Genomic DNA, 13242 nt, shown 5'->3' on the forward strand with positions numbered 1-13242 from the left:
CATTCTTAATTGGCACACAGCTTGGAAAATTCAACATCTGTACACTTTATAACTTAAGTTTTTTTAGGTCCTCAACAGACTGTGCAACTATCTTAATAGAATAGTTCAGGAGAGAGTTGTGAAATATTTTTGAGCAAGTGAGGTAAAGTATAGACAGAGGCCTTTAATATATTCTGTAAGCTCTCAGTTATACTGGGGTAGAGTTGGAGGTGGGACTTTAAACATTCAGATTAGGGAATAGCTTTAAAGAGAGAGTATATGCTTAAAAATGTTAGCAAAGATAGCCCAATAAACCTTCCTGACATTAGTTAGGAAAGCTTTGAGATAACAATTTTCCAAGGCGCCTTAATGTATGGGAACTTTTATGTATCTTTTCAATCAGGGACTATTCCCTGAGGGCATTAAACTAATTCATTTATTTCAGGGGGAAGAATCTGGACAAAAAGGGCAACATTTCAAGAGACAGTCAAAAGCAAAATGTTTTTATTTTCTTCCATTGAGCCTATCCTATTAATCTTTTTTGGATGGTGACAGTTGCTAATACATAGTTATTATTTATGTTACTAATTCTCAGATTGTCTCTTTAAAATTATTTTTAATCTCTTGAATTATTTAGATTGTTTAAATTTTTACTCAGCAACCCCAAGAGAGTTTTGTTGTTCTCAATTTTTGGGAAAAAAACAGACAAAGTACTTGGATGTCATTTTTCTAATAATGATCATAAAGAGCACTGAAACAGCTTGATTTCATATTTCAGTATATATAATCAGTCTGGCAGAGTAGAAGTTCCATAACCATTTCTTCCCATCCATCATTCTGTCCTGCTTAGAGCTGAATCATGTGAATTATGATATATGGGGAATGTGCAATCTGTGAAGGCTGGAGAGCCCTTCTGTCAGCCAAAGAGAGATCCTAGATATAATTCTACATTGTTGGAACTCATAACCACTATTTGCTAATTCCAAAATATGAATATAAACTGAAATATAAACAGAAAGTATGCCCTAACAACCTATGGGACACATTTTCTTTAGGTAATGTGATTTGGAGACGATTCAGAGCAACAGATTTCACAAAGGCATGCCCATGACTACTGATCTTCTCACTGAGGAATTCAAAGGACTGCTAAAATATATCCTTTAAATCACCTATTTAAGCCCTCAATAACTATTTCAACAGCATCATTAAACATCCAGCAGGCTAGAATAAAAATTACGTATGTTTCATGTGAATAGGCTATGTTAAGCGAATAGGAGGGATTGAAATCCAAAAACTATGACAAAATGAATTTTATGTTACCACTCAATGTAGAAAGTCTTTAAGACAAAGAAAGCACATTACCTAAATTGGCATACATCACAAACAAGTTGAAATATTGCTGCAAATGACGCCCATGTTCAGACACCTCTCTTCTAAGAAGATTCAATACAGCTCTCAGCAAGTGGTCACTCAAACTTAAATTGTCAAAGGCCTAGAAATCAAAAATAGCATTATCAATTTAAAATGTTTTATTCAATGAAATGGATAAACAAACAAATTATGTGGCTTTACTCAGGCCTTTCAAGGGACCAGCCAGACTTAAATCAGAGCATGATGGAATGAAAACTTTGAAAAGTTATTTTGAGTGCAATTCTCAACATTCCCAGCCAGCATAGAGAGAGGAATTCAGGAACTGAAGTGTAAAACAGCCATACCACTTTAGGCTTTAAGTGAAATAATTCTAACAACTAATTACACTGTGGCAACATCAAATTCTTAATCTGTCCACTATACTAAATTACTGCTATTGCTAGCTCCCCTATTTTCAAACTCAGATGTAGGATATTCATACATTCTTAATTTTTGACTCTTAATACTGAAGTAGCTGAATATGAGTCTGAATTCTTCAAGAAAAATCAAGTACCAGAAGCACACAGCCCAACATAAATTCCTAAACCTTTAAGATGAATTATATTATCTTGATGTTAAAGTAGGATCAATGTTATATCCATGCAGAGTTAAGATTTAACAAACTTTATTTATAGCATTCTGGTTGAAAAACTAAGCATACCTGTGTAGAAGGTCCTGGTGAAGCGAAAGGTGAAGGACACGGCCCATCTTGTAATGAAAAATGTGCAATGAACACTATAAGCTTTGCAAACGCTCCCCTCACTTCAGCACTAGGGCATTCCAAAAGGTATTCAGAAAAGCGATTTGAAACATTGAAAAGGACATTGTGTGCAAACCAAAAACGTACATTCTTGCTGTGACGAAGGAGAATGCATAAAGCATCATACCTGGAGAGGGGAGGGGGGAATAAAAATTGATGACATCACATTTCCAGACGACTTAATTATTTTAATTAGTTAAAGCACTACATGTTAGTAACAGGATCACAAATTATTAACTGTTCATACATACTGCAGAGTTTATGGGGTACTGAATATAGCAGGGGGATGACAAATTACAGCAAAAAAATCACTCTGCCTTTCTCCTGTGAGCCTTATATACTTATATAGCACTGGAGCCTAGCAAAGTTAAACTGCCAGAGATAGGTATTGGAATGAAGTGTCTACCTAGCCCACAGCAAATACAACACAGATTCAATTCCTTGAAACAGTTTTACAAAATGGTCTTCTCTGAAGGCACAGGACCATATGTGATTGTCAATGTAAGATAGCAGTTAAGTGTGTAAAATGACCACTACAGGGAGTTTGAAGTTCTAAACTGCTATGAAGCTTTCTCCATGTTTAGAGGCAACTGCTTTCTTTGCTTGACCTAAGTTACAGGATTGATGGATGGATAAAACTAGTAGTGGAGGAATGGGACCAAGCCATGAGCTCCTTGGAAGAAAGGTGGGGCCACAACATCCTCACTGTTTCAATCTTATTTCATTCCTGGAGCCAGAAAACATGGCTCCCCAAATGTCTAATTAGAGTCCTTGGTTCCACATGATTTTTCTTGTAATTGATTAAAAGCCCCTATCTGCCATGCAGGAAAAGCACAATAAAAGCACCCCAACAGATGGGCACACAGCCTTTAGTAGTAGTAGTAGTAGTAGTAGTAATAATAATAATAATAATAATAATAATAATAATAATAATAATAATAATAATAATAATAGAATAATAATAGAAGCTGTATGGGAAAACGGAAACTGAAATCCAGTCTTTGACTAACACTGTCTGAATTTTTAGCACTAATATCAGCATGGAGTTTGGCTTGGACAAATGTTCGACAGTGGCATTGAAGAAGGGAAAAATCATTGAAAGTGAGGGCATAAATATGCCTAATGGCCAAACAATAAAGTGTCACCAGCCAGAGGCCTATAAATATCTGGGCATATTACAGCTGACCAAGATCAAACATGAACATGTGAAAACTGTGGTCAGCAAAGAATAAAACAAAGAGTCAGAAAAATTCTCCAAAGCAAGCTCAATGGAGACAACACCATCAAGGCCATAAACACCTGGGCCATACCTGTCATAAGATTTACTGCTGGCGTTATAAATTGGACACAGGCGGAACTGGACAATTTGGACAGAAAAACAAGAAAACTCATGACCATTCATCATTCTCTGCACCCCCGCAGTGATGTTGACCGGCTATATCTGCCTAGAAGATCAGGTGGCAGAGGACTCTTGCAAGTAAAACAAGCAGTCAAAGAAGAACATGTCCTGGCAGAATATGTAAAGCAAAGTGAAGAACCTGATTTGATTGAAGTCAAAAATCAGAGACACAGCAGACAAAAAACCAGTACAAGAAAACCGCACTACAAACTAGAGCTGACAGCTGGCACAACAAAACATTGCATGGAAAGTTCCTTGACAAAATTGAAGGAAAAGCTGATAAGGAGAAGACCTGGCTATGGCTCACGAATAGGACACTGAAGAAGGAGACAGAAGGCCTGATCCTTGCAGCCTAGGAGAAAGCCATTAGAACAAATGCAATTAAGGCCAAGATCGAAAAATCAGCTGATGACCCAAAATGCAGACTGTACAAGGAAACTGACGAAACCATTAATCATATCCTCAGCTGCTGTAAGAAAATTGCACACACAGACTACAAACAGAAGCACAACTATGTGGCCCAAATGATTCATTGGAACTTATGCCTCAAGTACCACCTCCCAGCAGTAAAGAACTGGTGGGATCACAAACCTGCAAAAGTATTGGAAAATGAGCACGCAAAGATACTGTGGGACTTCCGAATCCAAACTGACAAAGTTCTGAAACACAACACACCAGACATCACAGTTGTGGAAAAGAAAAAGGTTTGGATAATTGATGTTGCCATCCCAGGTGACAGTCGCATTGATGAAAAACAACAGAAAAAACTCAGCCGCTATCAGGACCTCAAGATTGAACTTCAAAGACTCTGGCAGAAACCAGTGCAGGTGGTCCCGGTGGTGATCGGCACATTGGGTGCCGTCCCAAAAGATCTAAGCCGGCATTTGGAAACAATAGACATTGACAAATTTACGATCTGCCAACTGCAAAAGTCCACCCTGCTGGGATCTGTGCGCATCATCCGAAAATACATCACACAGTCCTAGACGCTTGGGAAGTGTTTAACTTGTGATTTTATGATACGAAATCCAGCATATCTATCTTGTTTGCTGTGTCAAACAATGTTGTTGTGTCAATAATAATAATAATAATAATAATAATAATAATAACAACAACAACATCAATAATAATAGAAACCACAGAGGCCATCCAGTCCAAACCCCTTTTGCCATGAAGGAAAAACACAAAGCACCCTTTGAGCAGCAGGAGGGATATAGGGTTTTGGAAGCAAAGAAAGCGGGGGAGGGGGAGTCTGGACAGCAAGGCGGGGGAGAAAGGGTCTGTGCCTCAGGAGGACGCTGCTGCTGCTGCTATATCCGGCAGTCCAAAACTTTGATTTCCCTATATTTCTCAGGAGGAGGAAATAGGAGAAATTGGGAAGCAGCATGGCACCATGGAGCCCCTCACTATCAGCTGTGGAGCCTCAAGGGCTCCTCGGAGAACAGTTTGAGAACCCCTGGTCTAGAGGATACTAGTTGTTTACTCCTGATTTACACTTTCTCATTACATACTCCTGAGACTCAATGGCAGTTAAAACTACAAGTATTAAATGTTCAGCAATGTTAATATACTCATTTTTTTCAAATTAATTGCAAAAAAAGAAATTAAAAGTAAATAAAAGCTGTGCTCTATTTTGAAGCTTCATCCCAATGCACTGATCTTTCAATTACAGATAATTAAATATTAACATATGAACACTATATTAAAACATTAAAACATATTTTTAAATTCAAAATACCAATCACTGGCAGGGCCACGGACTATTTTCTTTGTGTGAAATCCTGTGGTAAAAAGAAATCTAGCAGCAAGCTGAACACTAATCATTGTTATTTCTTCTGCTTCAGGCAACAGGTGATCTTGTCCTAAAAAAATGGAATAGAAGGTGCTATGATTCAGCATATTATTATTATTTCATAATATTTATTACTACTGAAAATTGGCATATTACTTTGACATTTAAAAGACACTCCATTATTTTTTAATATTGAGTGACTGTATATGTTAATTTTTAACTCTGTAGTATATCTGAATGTAAACTTGCATCACAGCATTTCATTAAATACACATTATGTTTACTATTTAAATGCAGGAAAAACCTAAGCAAAATGCAGAATTGCAAAAATTTAAAATGAGATAGAAAGGATTACCTCATCCTTTTTTAACTCATTTTACATATTAAAAATAATTTTGTTGGCATTTTTAAATCACAAGAAAATACAGATAAACTTAAGATTAAAGAGAAGCACAAAAGCACAAAACTGTAAATGCTATGTCCTCCCACAAACACTAATCTATTCATTTTATTAAATTCCAAACACTGACCTGGAGGAGGATTCAGGTAGACGCTGTTACAAGTCAGTAATTTTTTTACAAATTGGAAGTATTCTAGGCTGTACTGCATTCGGTTATGCATGAACTGTACATTTTGTTTCCGTACGCTTCGCTCAATGGCAGATGGCATTTTAATCTGATGGGGTTTAGTGGTCATTGTAAGTTCTGAAATATATTTTATTAGTTCGTTATCTTTGTCTAAGGTGTCCATACGTTCATAAAAAAGGATGTAAGCATTCCACCACCTCTTCTGACGTCTGTATGACATGCGCTTCATCATGTGATCAAATACTTCCCCCATGTATTCGCCACCAAAACACTGATTTTTCATTTCTTCATCATCATCCATTTTGCATTCTGTTACATCTCCATCATCAAATTTATACCACCTGTTTTTCTCGCCGTCTCCACCGTTCCTCTGAATAATGTAAGAGTAGTAATGTCCACCACTGGCTTGTCCACTGTGCACTAACACACCCACTAGTCTGTATTTTGTACTTCCAGAGTGTTCATTTTCAGATTGCTCATTCTGTATTAGCTGATTTTCTGGATTTACATCATCCCCTTCTAATTTAGCTACTCCTGCCACTGTATAAGGTTCCATGTCCAACTCTCGTGGAAATTCAAAATAATCATTGAATTTGATTGCACATTCCCTTTCCCAGTCATAGTCAAATCGTTTTAGCTGGATGGCAAGAACTGGAGGCAGCTTTTTAATCAGTAAGCGCTTCACTGTATCAACCTAAGAAACAAAGATATGAATTATCCATACCAAAAAAATTGACTGCTCCATTACGAAGTGAAAAAGTCATAACGTTGGAATGAATCAAGGCAATATGCATTCCACAATATCACATGCACTCCATATCACAAACTTGAAATCATAATAAAGCAAAGATGATTGGTTTGTAGTCACCCTGAATTGTGGCTATTAATTGAGACAGGCAGATCTTAATTTTCCTTTGCAATGAAGCCACCTAAATACAGGTTGAGCATCCCTAGGTCAGAAAGCCGAAATTGTCAATTAGGGTGGCTGAAACAGTGACAACTTGTTTCATGCGCAAAATTATGAAAACAATATGAATTATTGCAAAATTATGAAAAGAATAAATTACCTTTAAACTATTGCATAAGAAACATAAATGAATTGTGTATTTAAATATAAGTCCCTTTTCTAAAATATCTCATTGTGTATGTATATGCAAATAGTTATTCCAAAAGACAAAAAACTGTAATAGTTCTTCTTGCACCACATTAAGTACTACTAAGTTTTGAGCATTTCAAAACAGAAGAATACTATATTTGAATTACCTTTTTATTGCATTTTTCACAATGATACGCATTTGCACCTTCTAGTAAGTCTCCTTTGACATACTGTTCCAAGGAGTCAAGCAGGTTTTGGTGATTTCTTATATCTACATTCAGAGTTGTAAAAGATTCTTCACATTCGTACCTACAGATGTGAAAGAATTGATTAGGTATGCTGAACGAATAATCCCCCAAATTTAATGAAATATGCATGTTATATAGCAATATTAATAACTCTGGGAAAGTATAAGAAACAGGTCATGTAGAGTTAAAATAAAGCAGCCAAGGAGTCCACTGTCTTGATCCGTACAAGTTGACCACTGCATACAAAGCGATGCATCACCCTTTATACAGAAATGTTAACTAGTTAAAATAAAAGATTAATTATATATTATTATATGAGTATGCAGAAATAAAAAAACTTTTATCTGATATACAATATGGCCTGCAAAATACTTATTTTCAATATTTTAATTATGTTGATATTTCGAGGTGAAAGAAAACAGGTTTTATCAATGCATTCCTGTAATTGTCTCTCAGACTCTTTCAATATGAATGTATCATTGTCTGAAAATGAAGAAAATCTCTGTTTCCCTCCTAATGGCCACTGCTCTGGTTTCTAGGAGAAAAGACCAGACAAGCACAACTCCATTGTGCTGAAGCCCAGCTGCTGAGGAAAGGCCCTTCCTGCACCCCGATTGCCACTGCTCTGGCCTCTGAGGAAGTGAAGGGCGCTCAGCATCTGCTGGACCTACTCCTTCTCTCTCTGATATCTCCTTTTCTTTGTGTGTCACTCTTTTAGATGTCTGCAGTAAACAGTGCAATGGTGGGGAAAGGTGAGATTTTTTTCACCACTCGTACTGGAATATTGTGCCTGCCGACTATAGGGAAGGCAAACAGCAGCTGGCTTGAGACTCCATTACCAAGCATGAATTAGATGCAACAGAGGGGAACAAACAATCCTGCCTTATCAGCTCCCTCCAGTATGTTAAAAAAGAACACATTTTTTTTAAAGTTTGGCTATCAAAACAAGTCATAAGAAAGATGGAGGGTGGTGAAAGAAAACGTTATCCTTGGATGCATTTTGAAAGGTAGTTTCATGTAGTCTCTAGAAGGTTGGAAATGTTATTATTTACTTGACCTGGTTGTTTCATTTCACATGTGCATAAAGTAACTGTTGGGATAAAAGTTTTCTATAACCTATTTAACTGGCCCTTTTTTGTAGGAATCCATCTCTATTTTTTTCATACTATTTCTGCCCATTTAACATTTCTGTTAAACAAGTAATGCCTAGCAACACATCTACTATGATGACTGCAATGTGACCGAACTTTATACCATCCAGGGAATGGTCTCTGTACAGTTACGGGCCAGAATAAAGGGCCTCTTAAAAAATGTATATTATCGCTTTAACAGGCGTTTATTCTATGAGAAACAAATGTATACTTCCATGTCAAACTTACCTATGTGGACAGCCTTGACAGATCTTCTGATCAGCAAATGATCCTCCCAAAACTTTACTTAGCATTGCTGGGTGTCCTAAGGCCTTTAAAGCTTCATCTAAGCTATCCACCAAAGAATTAAAAAATTCTAAAGCATCGTGCTGCTCACGTAGATTTACAGGTTCACCCCAGAGCCTAAAATGGAAAAAGGAATTATCAGATAACCAGAATAAATGTATAACAAATGGCAAAAAACAATCCAAATAACACAAACACATTAGACATTTGCTGTAACTTAATTTGTATGTTACAATTATGTCGCAATCCTCCAATGTGCTGTATAGCCAATAAAAAGTGACTAATCAGATTGCTCCTTCACCCCTATTTTTGATCGCCCTTATACCTCTTAGGAGTCCTATTCATAATTCTACACAATTTTACTCTTTGAATGTTTAGTTATTATTATCGTTCTGGTTTTAATTCTGTTGATATGTTTTATTGATTTATGTATCTATAATGTTTTTAATTGAGTGTTCTGTGTTTTAACTTGTGTTGTTGGGCATATATAATGTTTTTAATTGAGTGTTCTGTGTTTTAACTTGTGTTGTTGGGCATGTCCCCATGTGAGCCGCCCCGAGTCCCTTGTTGTTGTTATTATTATCATTATGAATCAGTCTGATTTATTGGGGGTAGTGAGGAAACAAACATCAATCTCATAATTTCTCATTCCAACAGCAAGTGGAAAATTGTGAATAAGTATTTGTGTGTGTGTGTGTGGAGGGGGGGGGGGCGGGCAGCCATGTGTGATTCAGCCTCCAAAATGGAAAAACATTTATGGGATGGGTTCCTACAGTTCAATTATTAAAATGATGGCTTTGGGAGGGCAGAAGCAGCATAGGAGCTCTGGTTGCCTCTCCATAGTCTTGTCTTTCCAGAGTATCTTATGAAATGATGCTAAAATGTCCACATAGCAAATGCCAGAAATGTTCCCTGGAAGCATTCAGGGAAATGTTGGTGGAAGTCAGAACTTTACAACTCCTGCCAACTTTTAAGTTTTTTTCAAAAGGATTCTTTCCACCAGTACTGTAAATTCTTACCAAGTTCAAATTCTTTTTCAATCTCACTTCTTGAGGGTCACCTGAGATGCTTCTCCAATATTGATGAAATGCATAAGCATGAAAAAGAGGTCTATCCTGTTTCACAAAGATGCTATAACCCCAATGCCTATTTTTATTTGTAGAGTATACTGTTCATGTGAGTGATTCTTCTTCACACAGGAATTTCTGCACATAAGTTGAATTCTTCAGTCATGGTTCTCACATAACATGAACCCTGGCTTTCCCTTTTGCTGTGTTATGTGCACCTTCTATACAATGAGCCATGTCTGAGTTGCCCAATCCAATAGTTTGCTCATTTGTTTATTTACTTCCTATCCTGCCTTTCTTCTTACACCAGACCCAAAGGAGCTACACAGAAACCAAGATGGCTTTATCTGATCATGGTGATATCTTCAAGTAATCCTCATGTAAACACTGCAACATTTTATTCCTTGAGTCCTTTCATCTTACTTCCTACTTTGTTTAAAATAAACATTTTGTGTGCTTTATGTGAGCATGTATATTACATTCCCAGGCATTTCATTAAATGCATACTGTAAGACTGAGACATCACATAATCACAGTTCAACATAGAACGTCTCATTTACCTGAATTGCTTCCAAAAACCCCTTGGTACATAGTATTGTAACCTAGAAGCTGCTAAGTGACCAAAGATGACCTGAAGGTGTCTTAATACACCTATATTGTATTCTTTTCTGTCTTCTGTTTTACTTAAAGTTGGTTTATCTTCATACTGATGTGGATAGCCAAATACTTCATCTCGTGGATCAACATTGCTCTTCAAAATAAAAAGTCACATTACATGGTCTGTATGCTCAAAACAGTAAAATAACCAAATAAAACGAAGAGAAACATTACACCATGTGTACAGATCCCAAAAGTATTAACTGTGAAAATGTAGAATTATAGTAGTTCAAAGTGTGGATACATATATCATTTACCCCATAAAGATTTTAGGGCATCAAACCCAAGAAGGCAACTTAGAATCGTATGAAGAAGCAAGACTCTTTTAAGAAAATTATAACACAATTTTCTCCGGTTTCTCACTGTGACATCATGCTACACAACATGGCAAAAACATATACATATGGTACGGTCTAGAAATGTGTTCTGCATGACAAAAGAGCACAAATAACACACTATGTTTCACAAAATGCTCAAAAAGAGGTAGGTGCTCCAGAGATAAAGGTGAAACTCCATGCCTACCAGTGAATCCTAACATATTCTGAAAGGAAACTGTAATTGATAGGCATGTTCTCTCTTAGTGCTTAACTGTAGAAATACATAATATGCATTTGGCAGCTTATACTGCAGTAAAAAAATAACCTAAGGAGGATATTCTTATTTTCTTTCCACAAATGTTTAGAATTCGTATATCAAAATAATTTATCATGATCTATTATTTAGCCTGTTCACAGTAGAGCCTAATTATAAAAATTTCTGAAAACAGCAAATAATACTTTCCTTTTAATGACAACTCAGGCAGCTTCATTCTACTGACATTACCCTTTATGTAGTTCTGTTACTTTAAACCTGCAAACAGGTATCATAGTGTTTTGTGCAGACAAACTACTTGATTTAGACAGTGATAAATGTATGTGTCACCATAAAGGCAAGCAACAGGGAACATCTGCCAAACAATTGCTCACTTTCTTTCCCACCCTTTCTTCACACAAGCGTTGAAACTGGAAACTCAACTTCTAGGTGGAACATACTAATCTCTTACAAATTACTTCCTTCTGTTTTTCCCTCTGTGACTTGCCTTTATCAAGCTACTTGCTAACCATTCTTAGCTTTAACACTGTTTGAAATGTTGGGGGAAATGAAAATAATGGAGGAATGAGGAGAACATGCTGGTACAGTAGAGTCTCACTTATCCAACACTCACTTATCCAACGTTCTGGATTATCCAACGCATTTTTGTAGTCAATGTTTTCAATACATCGTGATATTTTGGTGCTAAATTCGTAAATACAGTAATTGCTACATAGCATTACTGCGTATTGAACTACTTTTTCTGTAAAATTTGTTGTTAAACATTATGTTTTAGTGCTTAATTGGTAAAATCATAACTTAATTTGATGTGTAATATGTTAATGTGGGATTTGTGTATTGGTAGTGTTTAAATGAAATTTGTGTCTTGCCTGTATTGCATACTGATTGCATCATCCAGAATGTACTACAGTCTGGAAAGAGTTAATTACTAAGAAGCTGTGATGTCCTTGATGTGTGGCTGGAACTGGGGAGTGTCCAGACACAAGTGTTTGTGCATTACTGATTGTATCAGTTCTGTTTTTGTTCTGAGTTGTGTTGAGTGCTGTCTGCTGAGAGTCAAATCCTGTGTTCGTCTGCAAGTCTGTTTGTCTTGATTATTACTGCTTACAGTAAAACTTTGTATATAGTTTTACCAACGTCTCTGATGTCTCTTCGTTCTGCATTCCACTGATTCCATCCAACTACTGCTGCACTGCAATTACTCTGACATAATAGGCTTTTCCTTAATCCCTCCTTATTATCCAACATATTTGCTTATCCAACGTTCTCCTGGCCCGTTTATGTTGGATAAGTGAGACTCTACTGTATTACTTGGGAAAGCCAGGAAACTTCCATTCAAAAGAGTAACAAATCACTGATACTGTTATAATGTGAAAGAAACACATAAAATACTCAGAAGTTGAGGTTTTAAGTTGTGGCCAATGATACACAAAAACACACTGAAAACATAGGCCACCATTATTAACACCACGATAAAAATAAATAAAAAATTAAGACGTAAAATGTGAAAGCAGTTTATAAGTGATACCTCATTGTCTTGCTTCTCATCTCCAGACATATCATCATCTACATCACTGCCAGTGCCCTCAATTGCAAGGATCCCATTCCTGATGGCAGGAATCATATACAGTTGCTGAATGACAGAATTCATGTAACAAGTGGCACCGGCATTTTTTAGCCCTACAAATCCCTTTGGTGGTCGTGGTCCAACAGGCGGCAAATATTCCCATTCTGTTAGTGCTTCGCAAGCTAGGAGACAACAAATGTTTTTGAAAATATTCAAAAAAATAAAATAATGAACATTTTGAACTATTAGGCAATATGCTTACAGTTACACCTAAAAATCCAACCAAATCAGATGTCATAACATAGTGAAAATGATTACAATGCCAAGATGCTGAAAACTAAAAAGCAATTTCCATCACTTTTATTTGAAATGCATCCTATATTTGTAAACATTTATGTTCTAATATTTAAGATGGTGCTTATAAACACATGGAGTTAGAACCAAAATGGTGCAAGTGGTATTTCTTTATGCACATGATGCTTCCCTTACCAACTGCATAATGATTATTTATTTTTATCCCGCTTTTCTCTCATGGGTGGGATTATCTGAGAGAAAAGCGGGATAAAAATAAATAATCATCATGCAATTGGTAAGGGAAGGATAATGTGCATAAAGAAATAAGTTACAGATTACTGAAAGCCTTTAACATCAAA

General features: G+C 36.4%; 1 protein-coding gene across 4 annotated transcripts in view; it reads right to left on the reverse strand.

Moving 5' to 3' along the window:
• The window catches only part of usp9x (ubiquitin specific peptidase 9 X-linked), a 98408-nt gene that overhangs the window by 12399 nt on the left and 72767 nt on the right, over positions 1 to 13242 (reverse strand). For all 4 annotated transcript variants that reach the window (XM_016992435.2, XM_003218942.4, XM_016992434.2 and 1 more), the window contains 8 exons: positions 12551 to 12771; positions 10335 to 10525; positions 8651 to 8824; positions 7191 to 7332; positions 5871 to 6621; positions 5287 to 5410; positions 2051 to 2276; positions 1342 to 1471 (listed from right to left, as the gene is read on the reverse strand). In XM_016992435.2, the coding sequence (XP_016847924.1) occupies positions 1342 to 1471; positions 2051 to 2276; positions 5287 to 5410; positions 5871 to 6621; positions 7191 to 7332; positions 8651 to 8824; positions 10335 to 10525; positions 12551 to 12771 (1959 nt within the window). The remainder of the gene's footprint in view (positions 1 to 1341; positions 1472 to 2050; positions 2277 to 5286; positions 5411 to 5870; positions 6622 to 7190; positions 7333 to 8650; positions 8825 to 10334; positions 10526 to 12550; positions 12772 to 13242) is intronic.

Source organism: Anolis carolinensis, chromosome 3 (genome assembly GCF_035594765.1).
Source record: "Anolis carolinensis isolate JA03-04 chromosome 3, rAnoCar3.1.pri, whole genome shotgun sequence".
NCBI lineage: Eukaryota > Metazoa > Chordata > Lepidosauria > Squamata > Dactyloidae > Anolis > Anolis carolinensis.